The sequence below is a fragment of the Meriones unguiculatus genome, chromosome 17 (genome assembly GCF_030254825.1).
Source record: "Meriones unguiculatus strain TT.TT164.6M chromosome 17, Bangor_MerUng_6.1, whole genome shotgun sequence".
In the NCBI taxonomy this organism is placed as follows: Eukaryota; Metazoa; Chordata; class Mammalia; order Rodentia; family Muridae; genus Meriones; species Meriones unguiculatus.
The window spans coordinates 35,468,686-35,486,073 of record NC_083364.1 but is presented as its reverse complement, the minus strand read 5'-3'; the positions used below and the strand labels follow the sequence as shown (position 1 = coordinate 35,486,073).

At 37.9% G+C, this 17,388-nt stretch overlaps 1 protein-coding gene and 1 pseudogene across 22 annotated transcripts in view; both read right to left on the bottom strand.

Moving 5' to 3' along the window:
• Dlg1 (discs large MAGUK scaffold protein 1) overlaps nucleotides 1–17,388 on the bottom strand; it is a 181,639-nt gene that overhangs the window by 52,371 nt on the left and 111,880 nt on the right. For all 22 annotated transcript variants that reach the window (XM_021645131.2, XM_060370191.1, XM_021645132.2 and 19 more), the window contains 4 exons: nucleotides 16,064–16,200; nucleotides 10,164–10,308; nucleotides 5,183–5,303; nucleotides 260–416 (listed from right to left, as the gene is read on the bottom strand). In XM_021645131.2, the coding sequence (XP_021500806.1) occupies nucleotides 260–416; nucleotides 5,183–5,303; nucleotides 10,164–10,308; nucleotides 16,064–16,200 (560 nt within the window). The remainder of the gene's footprint in view (nucleotides 1–259; nucleotides 417–5,182; nucleotides 5,304–10,163; nucleotides 10,309–16,063; nucleotides 16,201–17,388) is intronic.
• Nucleotides 10,325–15,609, bottom strand: LOC132648535 (E3 ubiquitin-protein ligase makorin-1-like; annotated as a pseudogene).

The following is a 17,388-nucleotide window of genomic DNA, read 5'->3' as shown; positions in this document are numbered from 1 at the left end:
CTTGTAGCTGTGGCTCCCTAGGTGCAGCCTGAGCACCACAAATAACAGTAACCATTATATAACAACAAACACTCTTAGATGCAGAATGTGTCAAGGTTAAAAAAAAAAACAACAAAACCAAACCTGAAAAACAACCAAACAAAACCCCAAAACAACAAAACTGAACTCTCCAATGCTTATCAGAAATACACTTTTGAAATATTTTGAATCATTACAGGTCACAGGAAAGACAATAAAAACATCTAAGTATCAGACCTACCGATATAATACGATCTCCCTTCCTGAGTTCTCCACTTAGATCAGCGGGTCCTCCAGCCAGGATGAAGGAGATAAATATCCCTTCTCCATCTTCACCTCCCACAATGTTGAAGCCAAGTCCTGTTGAACCACGATGAAGAATAACTTTTCTAGGTTCCCTAAAAATTAAGAAAAAAAATTAAATACCTTAGAAATGTTATGTAGAGCTTGAACATTCAGTAGGAAAGGACACTACCGATGACTCCTATGGGGGAGGAGTCCTTCTCTGGAGCCCTGGCTGACCTTCAAATCAACTATCTGGCCTAAAATCCCCAGCAATCCATCCAGTCTCCTGAGTACTTGGGTTAGAAGCCTGTGTCACTATATCAAGTTGATATTCTTATATTACCAAACAACACACAAAGCTAAAACAAAAATAACAAAATAAAATGGAAATGTTATATAAAAGTCATTTCAAAATGACAAAGGAAGAAGAAAGAAAAAGAAAAAACATCTAATTTTTTATAAAAGCAAAACACAACCACCACCAGCACCAAACAATATGTAAGAAATAATACATATGGATCTGGAAGAGAGGAGAGGAGTGAATTCCAGCAAAAGTTTTTTGGTTGTTTGTTTTTGGTTTTTCGAGATAAGTTTTCTCTGTGTAGATTTGGCTGTCCTAGACTCACTTTGTAGACCAGGCTGGCCCCGAAATCACAGAGATCCACCTGCCTCTGCCTCCCAGAGTACTGGGATTACAGCGCCCAGCTCAAATCACATTTTTTTTGTTCAAAGAATAAAAACAGTGCTAAAGATAATATAAAAGTAGTACATACAAAAAGTCAAGAAAATTTGACACGGGCACACCACTGCCTGAGAAGTCATCACAGTTACTATTTCTTAGATAAATACCTTCCTTTAGTTGCAAAGACATCATTCCACTAGTCAGTATAAGACATTCCCTTTGCTAAGGAAAAGACTTTACCCTTTTCTAGCCTCTGACAAATGAAAAGAAAATGTTCTGTCATTTCCCACAGAAAACACATACCTATCCTTTCTCTTATCACCCACCTCCATCAAATGAACAAACTTTTAATAAAATCTCCTTACTCGTTTAGATATATTGCAATCATGAAGATGAAATTAGAGATCTCCTAGGCATTATGGGTTGCCATGCTACCTTGAAAAATGCCATCTCCAAACTTTTTAGATAAAATAATTATATTTTAACACCTGTAGTCCTAGCTCCTTGAAAGGCCAAACAAAGTATGAGAATTATTTAGAATCATGATCTGAGACCACCCAGGCACACCGACACACACATAGAGAGGGAAAGAGACAGATAGAAAGCCAAATATACACAAAGGACTATTACCCAGAAAGATGAATGAAGATTTGATACATGATAACCCACAAGTGAACCTTGACAACACTTGCTGTGAAATGTCAGTCACAAAAGATACATTGCATGGTTCTGCTTACAAAACTTATCTAGATGAAGGAAATTCATGACCCTTGAGAGACTCAAGTTATCAACAGCCAGGAGTGGATTCATTTGTGATGTTTAAAAGGTTTAGAAATGGCTAGTAGTAATAGCAACATACACTGAGTATAATATACCTGAAATATACACTGTGAAAATGACTAACATTTTGATTTTATGATACACACATTTTATCAGTTAAAAAGGAACGACAGACTACAAATTGTAATGCTGCACATCTTATATAATAGTGTTTGTGTGTGGGGGAGCATTCATGTGTGCAGGCCCAAGGAAAATCTCAGCTGTTATCCCTCAGGTGTCTTCTACCTTCAAAGATACAATCTCTCACTGTCTTAGACCTTGCCAAATGGGAGGAGCTGGTGGGCAAATGCCTTAGGAATTCACCTGTTTCAGCTTCCCCAGTGCTGGGACTGCAAGTGTGCTACCAACATGGCTTTTTAAAATGTGGGCTGGGGTGTGTGTGTCAAACTTATTTCGGTCTTCCAACTGAGCCATTCCCCAGCCCTATCTGTAAACTTAATATTCATAAAATTTATGGCATGTGAGCGTCTGAATAAAACTAATCTTTAAAAATGCTGAGATTAGAGGTATGCACTACGTAGGCTCACTTCTGAACTTTAGAACTTTATTTCTGAAGGGGAGTTGAGAATGTGTGATATCTCTCAGAAGGCTTTGGCTTAAACTGTGTAGGACTTCCAATGTCTGGGCAAAGATACTATACTTTATTGTTTGGACAAAGGAGCATACTTCTCAAATGGGAATGACATAATGCCCACCATTTCAAGAAGACTATTCTGTAACCAACCATTTGACTTTCACATTAGTATGGAATAAGCAGGTCTGTTGTGTTAAATGTCTAACAAATACTCTAGATATGGGATATGCAGAGAGCCTGGATGGGGACAGGAATGAAAATGCAATTAGAACTTACCCTTTAATTGGCAAAATATTTAAAGATATTAAACAGTGACTATTCATTCAGAAAACAGGAATTCTGTTCTTTCTCCTAATTTTCATTGCCAGGCTAACTAACGTGCATTTATTTTGTTTCCAACACTGCTAACCCGGAAACAAGATAAACTCGTCTATACTTAGAGACATCACTGCTTCTTTTGTTTTTAAAGATGTATTTTCATTTTATATGTAGGAGTGCTTGCCCTAATGTATGCAAGAGCACCAACCACATGTGTGCTTGGAGCTTACAGAGGTCAAAGAGGGCATCAGACCTTCTAAAGCTACAGTCTCACAAGGGTACTGGAGCTGAGCCTAGATCCTCTTCAAGAGCAGTAAATCCTAAAAGCACTGAACCATGTCTCTAGCTCTGAGCCCAGTTTCTTAACCTATAGGTCCCAGTCCTACAGAGTCCACAATGACTGCGGGACTGATGAAAAAATTTCGCAACAGTAAAAGGTTTCTGAAGGTACAACAACCAAAAATTAATTCAAAATCATGTGTGTGATTCTTTGGTGTTTCTGCTAGCTGTCACCTATGCTGCATCATGGGACAACACTGCAGCCTTACTTCTTAACATGTCACATGTGCATTCTGCATTGTACATGCCACCTCACTAACACATGCTCCTTGAAAACCCTTATCTAAGATTTGAGACACTGAGCATTGGAAACACAATGCTCTTTCAGAACCACATGCTTTAATCACAGAAACAATGACTTTTAATATTTTGCAACCATTCTTTTTAGTATGTAAATATTAATGTAGTGTATCTTTGGATTGTATAATATTAGGCTCGATTTAAAAAAATTGGTATTCGAATTGATAACTTGGGTTTCAGAAAAACAAACAAAATACTAAATGAATTATTGGGATCAGGAGAGAATATCCAACAATTCTTGAAGTTCTAGAATATCCAACAATTCTAGCCATACTTCTGTTATGTGCTGCATTTTTATGTAATATGGTGCTCTCAGCAAATAGAATGTTGTCCAATGCTGAAAAATGTTGAGAAAATTCTATAGCCTTCAGTGTTAAACATTTAGCCAAGATTTTTAAAAAAATTATTCAGTTTTAAAAATTACATTTTACTCATTTCTTATATCTGTGTTGGGTGGGGTATACACATATGCAAGTCAGAACACAAACTATAGGAACAGGTCTCGCCTTTCACCATGCTGGTTCCAGATCTGAACTCAGGTTGTCAGGCTTGGTGGCAGCTACCATCATCTGCTAAGCCATCTTACTGATCCCAAGACTTAATTCTTTATATTATAATAAACAAGTACATCTATCTGATTAGTATAAGATCTGGTTTTTAATTTTCTATAAGATTTTATTTTAATTTTATGTGCATTAGTGTTTTGTCTGCATTTATGTCTGTGCACCATGTGGAATGCCAGAGGAGACAAGAAGGCAGCCTCAGATTCCCTCAAACTGGAGTTACATGAGGCTGTTAGCAATACGGTGGGTGCTGGGAATTAAACCCAATTCCTCCAGAAGAGCAAACAGTGCTCTTAAACACTGAGCAATCCTTCTAACCCTGGTCTTTAATAAATGGTAAAAACTGTATAGAGAGCAAAAATATTTTAAAATAAATTATTTTATCAGTAAATGTTTGATTTTTATATTTTATATGCCTATATATCTGGGAATCGTGTAAAATTTCTGCTGAGAAGGGCTGTGAAGACAAAAAGTTTAGGAACCTAGTATTTGCAATATAACAAGAAAAGTCACAATTGAAACAAACATAAAAGTTCAAAGCCAATAATGCTAACAATAATGAAATAAAAACATTTAACTGAAATTACTAAGACCATTACACTAAATGCTGCAGTTGATATGAAGTACTTGCAAAAATTACAAAGTAAACTATATGCAGTGTAGTATAGTTATGCATAAACTATATGCATTACTACAGTGAATGATGGGAAAAGGAGCGAAAATATTTAACTTCTTAGGCATACACTCTAGTGCAGCTACTATTGTTAGATAAAAGCAATTTTTTGGCATCGGAGTATCAACAATATGTATCAAGCAATAACAGTATCACTGGCTGATTTCTGAACACTAATTAAATACTCGCTATAGTAATCTATGACGTTTTGAAAAAAAAAATACAAAGTTAGCTTAAAGGATGTATCAATATATTCTTTAATTTTATCTAGGCTAATTTTTTCCCCTTTCTTTTGGGACAAGGTTTTATCTGTAACCCAGATGAATGCAGAACTTGCTAATGTAACCTAACCTTGAATTTGACTCATGACCTTACCGCTTCAGCCTTTTTAGTGCTGGAACTACAGGCATACAAAACAATTTAAATTAATTTTTAACGACAACTTATCTTGCCTTAAGAGGGCAGAAAGCAGTATTTTAGAAAGGAATAAAAATTACTTATTAGCCCTAAAAAAGGTGGTTCTCTTTTGTGGCTAATGAAAATTCTACTTAACAGTTGGCTTTATGTAAGACAATAAATATGTTCCTTACCTAGTGATCTCATCATCTCCAAGCACTGCTTTAGAAATGGGTGAGTATCTGGCTGGTGACGTTGGCGTCTGGCCCAAGTAGGAAGATGGGCTAACATGGTTATCAACAGACTGAGAAGAAGCTTCAAAATAAATTGAGAAAATATATCAAAAGTTAAAGACACCACTTAGTACTTCAATAAAGCTAAAGTAAAATTATTTTCACTACTTTGTGTAACAGAATTTAGTAAAGAAGATTTGTCAGCTAGAAACAACGTATGAGCTCAGTTTTCAGGTAAAAACTGGTTTTAACATTCAGATCCATGAACCTAATTTATTTCACTTGCACTCTTTTGAGAAAATACAACTAATAAAAAATATTTATAATAGCTGATTTGCAAAATTAAATCTAGAAAAGGCTGAATATTGTCACAGAAAGGACTAAAATATGTTGTATAATAAAATATTAATATTCATTATTAATTTTATGTGTATGGGTGTTTGGCCTGCATGCATGTTTGTGCATCATGTTGTCTGTTGTCCACGGAGGCTGGAAGAGGTGCCTGGCCCTGTGCGACTGGAGTCACAGGTCTTGCGCTGCCAGCACTCTTAAACACTGAGTCATCTTTACAGCCCTGAACATTCTGTTAAGAAGTCATTTGTAGACTTAAAACAAGAAAACCAAAAGTACACAGGTTCACAATTCATAATGAATGGAGACCACAAGTTTAAAAATAGTTAAGAAAAGCCTTATACCAGTTCATAACTGTCAACCCAACTTGTACCTATTTTTAATATGCCCACAAAGAGTGGAAATCTGTTAAAAAGCAAAAAATTTAAAAAGTAAAAACTACCTGTTGCTTCATTTCTATAACAATATTATATGAACAAAGCAATGCAAGGAAAACTATAGCACAGAGCTATATACTATACAACAACTCCTGACCACACTTACAGACCCAGGAAAGGAACATTTTAGTTAACTGTTTACAAAGACACCATCCTTGAATTATCTGAATCACTGGCAAAACATAGAAAGCAATAAAGCATTTCAAAATTATCTGCAATGTTTAACATTTTTATTATCAACCATTAGTTTTCCTTACATTGTGTTACTAAGCATCTTCTATAGCTGGAGGCCCATGGGGAGTATATATAGAAGTGAAGAGGTCATTAGTCAAAGCAACTATAGCAGCTCACCTTCAATGAAGAATTGAAGGGATCTGAATAAAAGACAATGGGAAATGATTGAACTGTATGGTATAAGGAGAAAATGCACACTCTACAAAAAAGGAATCTGCCTCTATATATACCTCTATACCATATATAAAGGAAGCGTGTATGTCATTTCCTGCCAGTATAATCTAGACAGCCACTGGTATCACAGGTGTGCAGGCCCTAGCAGCAATCCTTTCTAACTAGTTCCAGTTATTCTTTTACATTTGTGTCAAACACTTCCTAGCAACTGTTCTCAACTTTAAAGTCCAAAGTCTTTCCTCTGTGATATGTTTATTGATTTGTGACCCTTAAGTTTCTTCACTATATTATCATGTTTGTATACAACAAAATCCAAACTAACAATAACAAAACAAGTGAACAAAAAATTTTATTAAACGCCAAAATTTTAAAGAGGTAAATTCCCTTGGTAGAGTTAGGCTGCTTCTCTGCGCAGCAGATCCTTTCTGAGCTCTTACCTCACATGTCAGTCTCTCTGACAGCAAGCGCTAAAAATTATGCTTCTATCAATTAACCCAAAGGAAGATAAAACACTGCTATCTCTTATACCTGAAATCTTAACATGATCCACAGAGAAATGATGGAACAAAGGAACCCAGTTTATTATGAATTATCAGAACCAATGACCCAAGACCTTCAAGGTTTCTACAAGAAGTAGAACTTGGAGGTGAATGTGAGAAGGGACTGCGGCTAGATCCTGAGTTTAACAGAAAAGAATAAAAGCCGAATGTGAGGAGATAGAAAAGCACGGCCATTTGAGTGTCAGAAATTATGTCAGATATGATGATGAGCCTTGTCATTAGCAACAAGCACACTTATTCCTGTCTACCGATTTTTGGTTATCTTTATTTCAATGGCCTTATCTAAGTTAGAAATATTGATTGTGCCTCTCTAGTTTATGGACAACTTCCATAATCATCATCTTATTATATTGCTTCCGTATTCTTGCCAAAAGATTTTTTTTTCATCTAGTAATCAACTGTTTCCTAACTCTGACATCTGCTCACTTATATACTGCCTCTTCCAGAAAATCCCTTTTCTGTAATCTTTGACAATCACCTCATAAATCAAATGTGATCTAATTCTCTATTCTGCAGAGATAATGAATGATAAAAAACATGGACAGTCTCATATTTACTAAGTTTAATAGAATTTAGAACTAAAATCTTCCCAACAACAAAAATTCCAAGTATATACAGATGAATTCCTTGATAAATTACACTGACTGTTAACAGGATAATGGATAAAAATAATCTCTGTAAATAAAAAATTTATGCAATTTTAAAACTTTAAAGTAAACTATAAATTGGGAATAAAAATTAGTTTTCTTAACTTCATAATGTGAATCTACAAAAGTCCTGGGAGATGCTGTTTTCCTGGAGTTGAGATTGTGGCAGTGATATGGATTTTCTTTTCATTTTAAAATACCTTTTGCTCTAATTTAAAGAAGCAAATTACAAGAGTACAGACATTCATTCAATATCTACATATAACACTAACAAATACACATTTATAGACACATGTGTCTCTTTCAGAACAAGCAGATTTAATGCCATCTCTTCCCTCTTCACTGGACTGAGGGAGCCTCAGCTGTCCCTGGTATTTTTCCTATTCACTCTCACTGAGAATCATTCCTCATCTCCTTTATTTTACACCTCCTCCTTAATCTCTAAGAAGATGACTTCCTGTCATTGTACTTTCAAATCTCCAGCTATGTTCTCCATTGAAAGAACAGGAATGAAGAAAGTGGTTGAAACACTGCTGGGAAGGAAAGATAAAAGAACTGGAAGTGCAAAGAAATACCATCAACAAACCATAAAGCCTAACCTGAAAAACCCACTAGGGAAACAGTTATAAGGAGGCAAAGAAATGAAGTCAATGCAGGAAGGTCAAATGAAGTTGAACTAAAAGAAGAGCAGTGACTAAGCTGATGGCTGTGAATTATTTAAAATCATTAAAGATGATGAAGGTATTGACAGTTATTCAAAGGGTCAAAAGTGTTAGAAGTACTTTTATGTACTCAAGCTGAAGTGGAGGGCAGGAGAAAAAGCAAGAAATCAAGACACCAGAAAACCAGGTTTTACATGAGCTAGTGTAGCTTTCCATCATCTCTAAGAATGGCAATGTAAACAAACGTGCCAAGAAAGATAACAGAACATTCAATGAAGAAAGCCAGATCTGTAAGGGAGACTCAAATGATTATAAAACAGGGAATAAGTAGTTAAGCTGGATGCAAGGTCTTGCAAGGGATTAGGAAGGCAAACTATGAAAAATAAATTTAAATGCTTAAAAACCACAAAATAAATTATTCATTTGTTTCACATACTAGATAAATTTAATTTATAAGCATATCTAAAATTCAAAATTGTAATTGCATGAGATGGAGAATGGCAATAAAACATAAAGTTGAGCTAGCCAAGGTGAGCTACAATTGTCTCAATGTTCTATTTGTTCATTAACAGGAACAAGAAAAAAAAAAAACAAAAAAAAAACAAACAAAAAAACAGCTAAATATTCCACCAGACTTACACAATAAACAACAGTCATTACTACTACTTCAGGATTAGCTCTTTCACTTAAAAAATGCTATGTCATTATCATAAAAGGCCTAATTTAATAAAAAAATATTTTTCTGTTTAATGTTTTTCTAGCTAGTAACCTGGCTATTTGTAATAATGTTTGATCAAAATTAGGATATCAATGATTAGTTTGTTGAAGAGCTGTCCCAGATTTGTACATGGCTGTCCTAAAGAAGTCAATATTCAAAGTAAGACTGATAACTGACAAGCCAGACAATTCTTTAAATTACAAATAAACAGATAAAAAGTCATTATGTAAAGTTTATGTACAAGACCAAGAACATGCAAGAATTTCAAGTAGAAGTGAGGTGTTTTCTTTGTTAAAAAGAAGCATATCATTTCTATTGATTAGAAAGGCTGAACATCATTAAGAAAATTATTTAATTGAGAAAAACACCAGTGTTTCTCAAAGAATAGTCAATGCACCAACTAGGAGCACTAGAATTAGTCTGCACAGAATAAAGCATTTGTTTATTTTTGTGTGCAAGCATATAACATGGATCTGCCTTACTTGCAAAATACCTTTAGTATCTTATTTAGAGAAAAGCTTGAGAATCTTAATATTAAAGATTATGATTTAACAGATTTAAAAATTTAAAGAATTTTTTCCCTTAAAAATTCATTTAAGTTTCCCTTAAAATATTCATTTTTGAAAGATTTTTTATTTTTAATTATGTGTATATAGGTTTGTGCACATGAGCACAGGTGCCTGAGGAGGGCAAAGAGGGCACTGCCAGCCCTCGGGAGGCAGAGGCAGCGGATCTCTGTGAGTTTGAGACTAGCCTGGTCTACAAAGTGAGTCCTGAACAACCAAGGCTACACAGAGAAACCCTGTCTCAAAAAACCAAACAAAAACAAAAACAAAAAAACAAAACAAACAACCAACAAAACAGGACACTGGATCCTGAGCTGAATTTATAGGTGACTATGAGCTACCTGAGGGGGTTCTGGGATCAAAAGTTGGAGCCATGTCACCTGAAAAGCCAATTCTTTCTTTCTTTTGAGATTGGCCTTAAATTATTTTTGCAGTGCTGATCCTCCTGTTCCCCCATCTCCCCAATAGTGGGTATATAAGTATATAATATTTTTATGATGCCTAATCTTTTTTATTACCATATACTGGCAACATTATAGACAGTGTATTTGTGAAAACAAGATATTTAAGCAACCTTAAGCTATCACACTTACAGTTAGTGATGTCAGGTGGTGCATAGCCATCATTTATATACATACTTGTTGGCTTTGCCACTTTCAAATAAACAAAATCAGATGTGTTCTTTAAGGCAGTCACTGCTTCTTCATGAGTAACTTCTTCTAAACATACACTGTTCACCTATAAGAAGATAACAAGAGATAATATTTGAAGACATTTTACATGCTTTCTGGTTTTTAGTAAAAAACAATTACCCAAATGATATGAGAGAGTGATTTAAGGAAAACAAAGATGTGTGTGAAGAAAGATGCTCATCTTTACTGTCTCTGATACAAGGAAACTGTTTTTCATATGTTCATGAAATAGACAATTTTGATTCTAGCTTCTATCCCCAGCCTCAACTTTTCCTCACTCTTAGAGAAAGAATAGAGTATTGTGGGCACATTTTAATTACTTTAAGGAGAAGCAGTATTAAAATACAAAGTAAAAGTAAGCTATTCCTGTCAAGCCCTATCCAGTTTGTAAAACCATGCACAAATACCATGACTACTGGTTTGTCATTAAATGTTGTTGGTCGGTTTGTTTCTTTTCTTTTAAATTGGTTTATTTGGGAAAAGTGCTTCTTAAAAAGGGCAGCTGCAAAATACAGAGACTTCTGCAACAATGACTTGTTTTAAGTGAAAGAACGGGTGGGTTCCAGGAAAGCAAGGCAGAGGGACAAATCTGAGTATTTCCCAAGCTATTCCAGGAATGAGCAACAAAATGCAAAGGTGAACCAAATTCCCGCCAAGGAATCTACCAGCTTAATTTTTGCTTGTCTTGTGAGTAGCCATACCCTCCCTTTTCACTAGTGGGAAAGGGTTTATCACTACTGCAAACTGATTTCTCTAGCACAGGCAACACCTCAGCTTGAAATCCACCTGCCTACTTTCAAAGTTCAGGGACAGAATGAGGCAGTGATACCCACAAAAACAAACACTGAAGCTCACAACAGGGCCCCTCAAATGAGGACAAAGGTTTTTTTCAAGAAATGCCTGGAATGAAAAGGCTAGACTGTAAAACATTCAAAACATCAGTATGTACTGATAAGTGGACAACCAGGTCATTTAGCCTGTGGCCAATCCAATTTCTAGAGACAGACAGACAGAAAGAGCTACTAGCACTGCTAGTAACAACTACAGACATACTGCTTGCTCCTTTAAGATCTACCTGCTACATGTGGCTGAAGCCACTAACCCACACCTGCCCACTAAGGCTAAGAATGCACGGATGGGAAGCTGCTCACCCACCAAGTCCATTGACCCCTGGGAGTTCACTGTCAACTCTGCATGATGGAATGCCACTCCATCCTTCATGGGTTTTTATATTTTCTCATGTTAACTTCAACACATTTGCACCTGGTTCTGGTTACCCAGTAGTACTCCTTGCCTGCACCTGAACAAGAGCTCAAAACCATAGGAGAAGCACATGTGACAGGGACTAGGAGACAGGGAAGATATATAAAACGCCAAAGGTGCAGGCCTCACGGAAATCGAGGAGCCCCCCTATATCCAGCGCAGAGAGCCACTTGACAACTTAGGCCCCTTTTGTCCCAACTGCCCCTATCCTTGAACCCCAAAGCATAGGCAGTGCTTTTCCCTTTGAACCTGGGGTCTCAAAATGAGGGTGCAAAGTCCACGAACACAACCTGGATGAAGCAGATGACACAACAAACCTACACAAACTGTCTGACAGTTAAATTCATGTTACAAAAAATACTAACTTTAAGATTTATTTCTGTAACATCTGAAACAGAGAAAACAACACCCTCTTAGGGAAAGGTGAGGGGTGGAGGAGCAGGCCCTGGGTAGTGATCACGACAGCACCTGGAGTTTGGAGGCCTGCGTAGGACAGCCACTCGCACTGCCACACAGCACAGGGGACAGCCACTGTCTGAGGCTCTGCAGACCAGTTCCCATGCCACACAAAGCTGCTATACATCCAAGTCATAAAAATCTTCCAGCTCATCGTGAAACAAGCCCCACTTGTCCTCAGACTCTGTCAGTAATTCGGCCCCACCTGAAGCCAAACACATAAGCAACATCTTGCCCATCTCAAAGGTGACAGCCTCTTCGTCATTGTCAAAGGGGTTGTTCTCCCTCCTCAAGGAGCTCCCAGAAGTGAACTCTTCATTGAGCCTGGTATCTATCTGCTAGATGTTCTCACTTTCTGTTTCTACGGCTCCTCCCTACGGCCATCAGGGTATGAATGCTTGTAAAATCAGTTCCTTCCAAATGGCAGCTCCCACGTCCTTCATCAAAATACCTGCACGCCTTGTTGCTCATGGCCTCCCTGTATTTCTGAATGTCTGCTTCTCTTCTTTTTCCTCCACCTAGTACTTACTTGGAATGACAAAGTTAGATGTGATCCAATATTCACGGAAGGACTTTATGATTTTGCTCTCAAACTGCATAGCACTTCTCTACTTGCCAATACATTTGAGATGATAGGTATGGCTGCAGTTGGACAGGATCCCAAAGTGGTGCTCAGTGGGGCTGGCTTTCTCATAGACCACCTCCATGTCCTTACTGTGCTGCACAGCAAAAGAGAGCTCCATGTCCTCCTCATAGGACTCAATGACAGATTTTATGTGCGGTGGCCTCTGGGCAGCATCCACTGGGTGTAGGACTGCAAGCCACACATGTCACAGGAGTCCCCATGGAGATACAGTTTTCCCATAGTGACACTCTTCCACTTCAGCAAAGGGGCAAAGCTGCTTCTTTGTTTCCACTGCAGCTGGTGCCTTCTCTGGCTCTCTCCCTGGTCACTGAGCCTTATGGGGTATTTCAGTGCAGGAAGGCACAGGAAAGCTACATAGGGCTGCCCTGTACAAACTCAATGGCATTCACTCAGTCCTCAGAACCTGCTCCTACTTGGAAAGTTTGGGTTTCTTAACTCAGCTTTGCCTGAATTCATTTCGGCAAATGATCCAACTTCAGAAGAGGAAGCAGCAGCAGAAAAGGGTGGTTTTGTAGTCACTTCTTCCTAGTTCAGCGGTTGCTATGTTCGTATCTGCAGCAGTCTCCATTAACACAGCACCCTCTTTGAAAATATTTGCCCACTGTACCATATAGACCACTGCAGAGGTGCTGAGTGTATTGACAGTTATCTCCTTCCTTACAAACCCATGCAGAAAATATCTGCAGATGACCTGTTTTGCTGCCACTGCTGTGACTCCCTCCTCCAGGAGACAGGGCAGTGACTGTGGGGATAGGAGCAAGGGAGGCCACTGCCACCATTCCTGCTCCTGAAGGTGTGGCTGTTGTTCTGGGAACCGCTGCCTCTCCCATTACTAATTATTCCACAAAGCAATGGACCCAGAGCTCAAATGTTATGTTTTCTTATTTAGTATTAGATATGAGTCATAATAGCTGACTAATTATTCTGATGAGATATTCAAGGAAGAAAGATGATCTCAAAGTTTTAGACTTGAGCAAAGTTATCTGACATTTATTAAAGAGTCTTTACAGTTTAAACATAACGGAGAAAGCACTAACAGAACAGAATGCACAGAGCTGAGTTCTAAATCAACTGTATGTTTGGAAACTAGAAAGAGTAACAAGAAAGAAGAGTGAGAACTAGGGATAGTGAGATGAAGAAAAATATCAAATTAGAGAATAATTATGGTAAATGCAGAAAGTGGACAATGAAGGTCTGCCAAGTACCAGATTAAAATAGGCCTTCAAAATTGTACAATTTCAGCATAATTGTGAGAGTAAAGGCTTCCTTCCTTCCTTCCTTCCTTCCTTCCTTCCTTCCTTCCTTCCTTCCTTCCTTCCTTCCTTTCTTCGACAGAATGATGTCCTGTTGCTTTTGAAAATCAACATAGGTTGTTGGCTTCCTGCTCTCAATACTAGTTCCAGACAAACAATAAAGATGGCTAAATAGGTAAAAGAACTAATTGCACAACCCTGATAACTTGAGTTAGATCCCTGGACTCAGAAACAAAAGCAAGCAAACAGACAAAAACCCAAAAAACCCCACTGGGATGTGGTGATATACACGTGCATTCCTAAGATGGGTGGCACAGGAGATTAGAGGGAAGTGTGCCACCCAGCTCTCCTGGAATATGCGGCACGACCGTCCTGCCATATACAGTGGCACACAGGTACCTATGCTGCCACACACACACACACACACACACAATAAAGAATACGTAAGAAAGTGAGAAAATCTAATGGGTTCGCAAAGCTAAGTTTATACAGGCAGGTGGGTGTCTGTGGTCAAACTATTACTCATAGCTTACAGAAAGACTGGCAATTATGCTGTAAGACAAGAGGTGAGAGCAAAAAAAGAGTCCTGTTCCTTCCTTTTCCCATTGCTAAGTTGCTAAGGTTGAAAAAAAGTTTTAGAAGTATCTAGAAAACAGTAGGGTGATAGGCTTTGTTGCTTAGTAATGTTACTAACAGAATACTCAATGAGCCAATAAAATCAACACTTAAGCAGTCAATGAAACCCTGGTACACCAGAGCATACAGCAATTCTTCCTACCATGATTATAACACATGCCCAAGTGGAAATGACATAATTACCACTATACTCGTGCATTTTACCTTTACAAATTTGAGCCTTCTTGTCACTAGGCCTTGATGGTCAATATAGTACCCTGGCTCTTACTACCTTACCTCTGTCTCCTACTATTACCAGTTCTCTTAGCCTGTTTTGGTTAGGAGTGGTCATGGCTGATGTAGCTCACACCTGTGAAAGCATTAACATGTCTGACGTACTGGCTGGTTTTATGTCAAGTTGACTGACATAAAAGAGTCAACAGAGAGGAGGCAGCCTCAATTGGAAAAAAAAAAATGCCCCCATAAGTTCAGCTGTAGGGCATTTTCTTAATTAGTGATCAGTGTGTATGTGTATGTGTGGGCATCCCATTATGGATGGTGCTACCCTGGGCAGGTGATCCTGGGTGCTAGAAGAAAGCAGGCTGAGCAAGCCATTCAAAGCAAGCCAGTAAGCAGTAGTCCTCCATGGCCTCTGTATCAGCTCCGGCCTCCAGGTTCCTGCCCTGTTTGAGTTTCTGTCCTGACTTTCTTTGGTAATGAACAACAATACAGAAGTGTAAGCTGAATTAAACCTTTTGTCCCCAACTTGGTATTTTGGTCATGGTGTTTCACTGCAGCAACAGAAACCCTAACCAGGACACATGTCCATCTCACTTCTCCCTTTCTGGGCTTTACAGGATCTTTATCTTCACCAGCACCTTAACCTTGCTTCAGGTTCCATTTTCCTAGTGAACATGAGGACTTAGGCAGTTAGTTGTTCATGAACACTGGATAAACTGTGATACAATCTCAGTTACATCTTGTATGAATGGATTTCAGCTCTAGGAAATATGGATAAGTCACAGTAATCACCATATGGAGGGAAAAAAAGCATGAAAAAAAATTACATATAGTTCAGTAACCTAAAAAAAGTTTCTAAATAAACAGTTTAGTAAAAGTTTCTAAATAACAAGCAGAATTATTTAGTCATAATTATGTGTTTAAACACTTACTATTATTTTATGTGGCGTGTGTGTGTACACACGTGCATGTCTGATGCTCAGGAAGGTAGGAAGGTGACATCAAATTCCAAACCTAGGTCCTGTGAAAGAGCTATAAGCACTCTCAACCACTGAGCCATCTCTCCAGATCCTGTTTAAACAATTTATAAGAAAAAGAAAAGTCCCACGAAACTACTGGTGTTATAGTTTTGGGGCTGAGCAGTTAGCTCACTGGCCTTCATTATGGTGTAAGTAGATGCGTCCCCCATGGTAAGAGCGCACTGTAAACACAGACTGGAGTTAATACTTCTGTGTTACCTATTTAACTAGGAAGCACAGGTAGACACAGAGAAGAGGAGATGGAGGAAGATGGAGGAAGAGTCAAACATTAAGAGTGCAGGTACTTACTGCTAGAAGCTTATCTCCAATCTGAAGCTTTCCATCCTTGTGTGCTGCACCTCCTTCAATTATTTTGGTTACATAGATGCTGTTATCACCAGGAATATGCTGATTTCCAACACCTCCAGCAATGCTGAACCCAAGACCTGGTTGGAACATGCTTGTTTAGTGTCTCATCAGTAAGGTGAATTAAAGCCGGGGGAAAAGGATGAAAATTAGACGTTAACAATCCATCACACAGAAAATTATTTAGTTTTATGCTTTCAAAATCTTATTTAAGAGAGTGGAGAGGGGTCAGTGGTGAACAGCACTGGCAGATCTTACAGAGGACCAGGGTTTGGTTCCCAGAATCCACATGGTGGCTCAGAACTCCAGCTCCTGGGAATCCAACACCCCCCTCCACCCATGTGGCACATAGACATTTAAGCGAACAAAACACTCACACACATAAAATAAATCTGAAGCCTCAGGTTTACAAATGCAGCCATTCTAATAGTCAGAAATTATATTTTCTTCTTAAAGTCTTTCTCTAAACAGATTTGAAAACAACAGAAACCTAAAATTATGTTTTACTTTTGTTTTCCTCACAATTATGGCCTTTACTAATAATATGTCCATAAGACTGAAGTAACTGAGAAGAAATAAAGAACATCAGGCTTTACAAATGTGGATATTTTCCCCCTCCCAACAGCCCTGAATCGACAATTTAAAATAACAATTTCAGCAGTTCCGAAATCCCATCCTCAATACCACATTCTCCACATTCCTTATTTATTGGAATCCTAGTTCCTCTAGGAAACCAAGTATTAGTATTACTATATCTACTCATCCTCAATCCTATCCATTTCCTCAAACTCAGAAATCACCTTTCCAGTCCTCACAACAAAGGTAAGTGCCATGACACACACTATATCATCCTTTTTCAATCTGACCTACACACTACATTTAAAGTACTTTGTAGATCATAAAAAGTTAATATAAACACTACACATGATTTCAAGAGCCAAGTATTTTTTACTAATAAGAGTCCTTAACAAGATGACACTTAGAACAGGTACAAATGAACCTATTATAAATTAGAAGGCTGGTAAGATGAATCAACCGGCAAAGGTGCCTTCCACTAAGCCTGACAACCTAAGCTGACCTTCGATCCACATGGTGGAAAGCAAGAACTAACTCCCGCAAACCGTCCAGATTTCCATATGCATGGCAAACTATTTCTTCCCAACAATCTAACTAAAAAACTTTAAAGTAACTGGAGATTCTGTTCCCTATTTTTAACACTATTAAGGACAGGCTACTACACAGCAAGAGAACCTGTCTCAAAAGGTAAG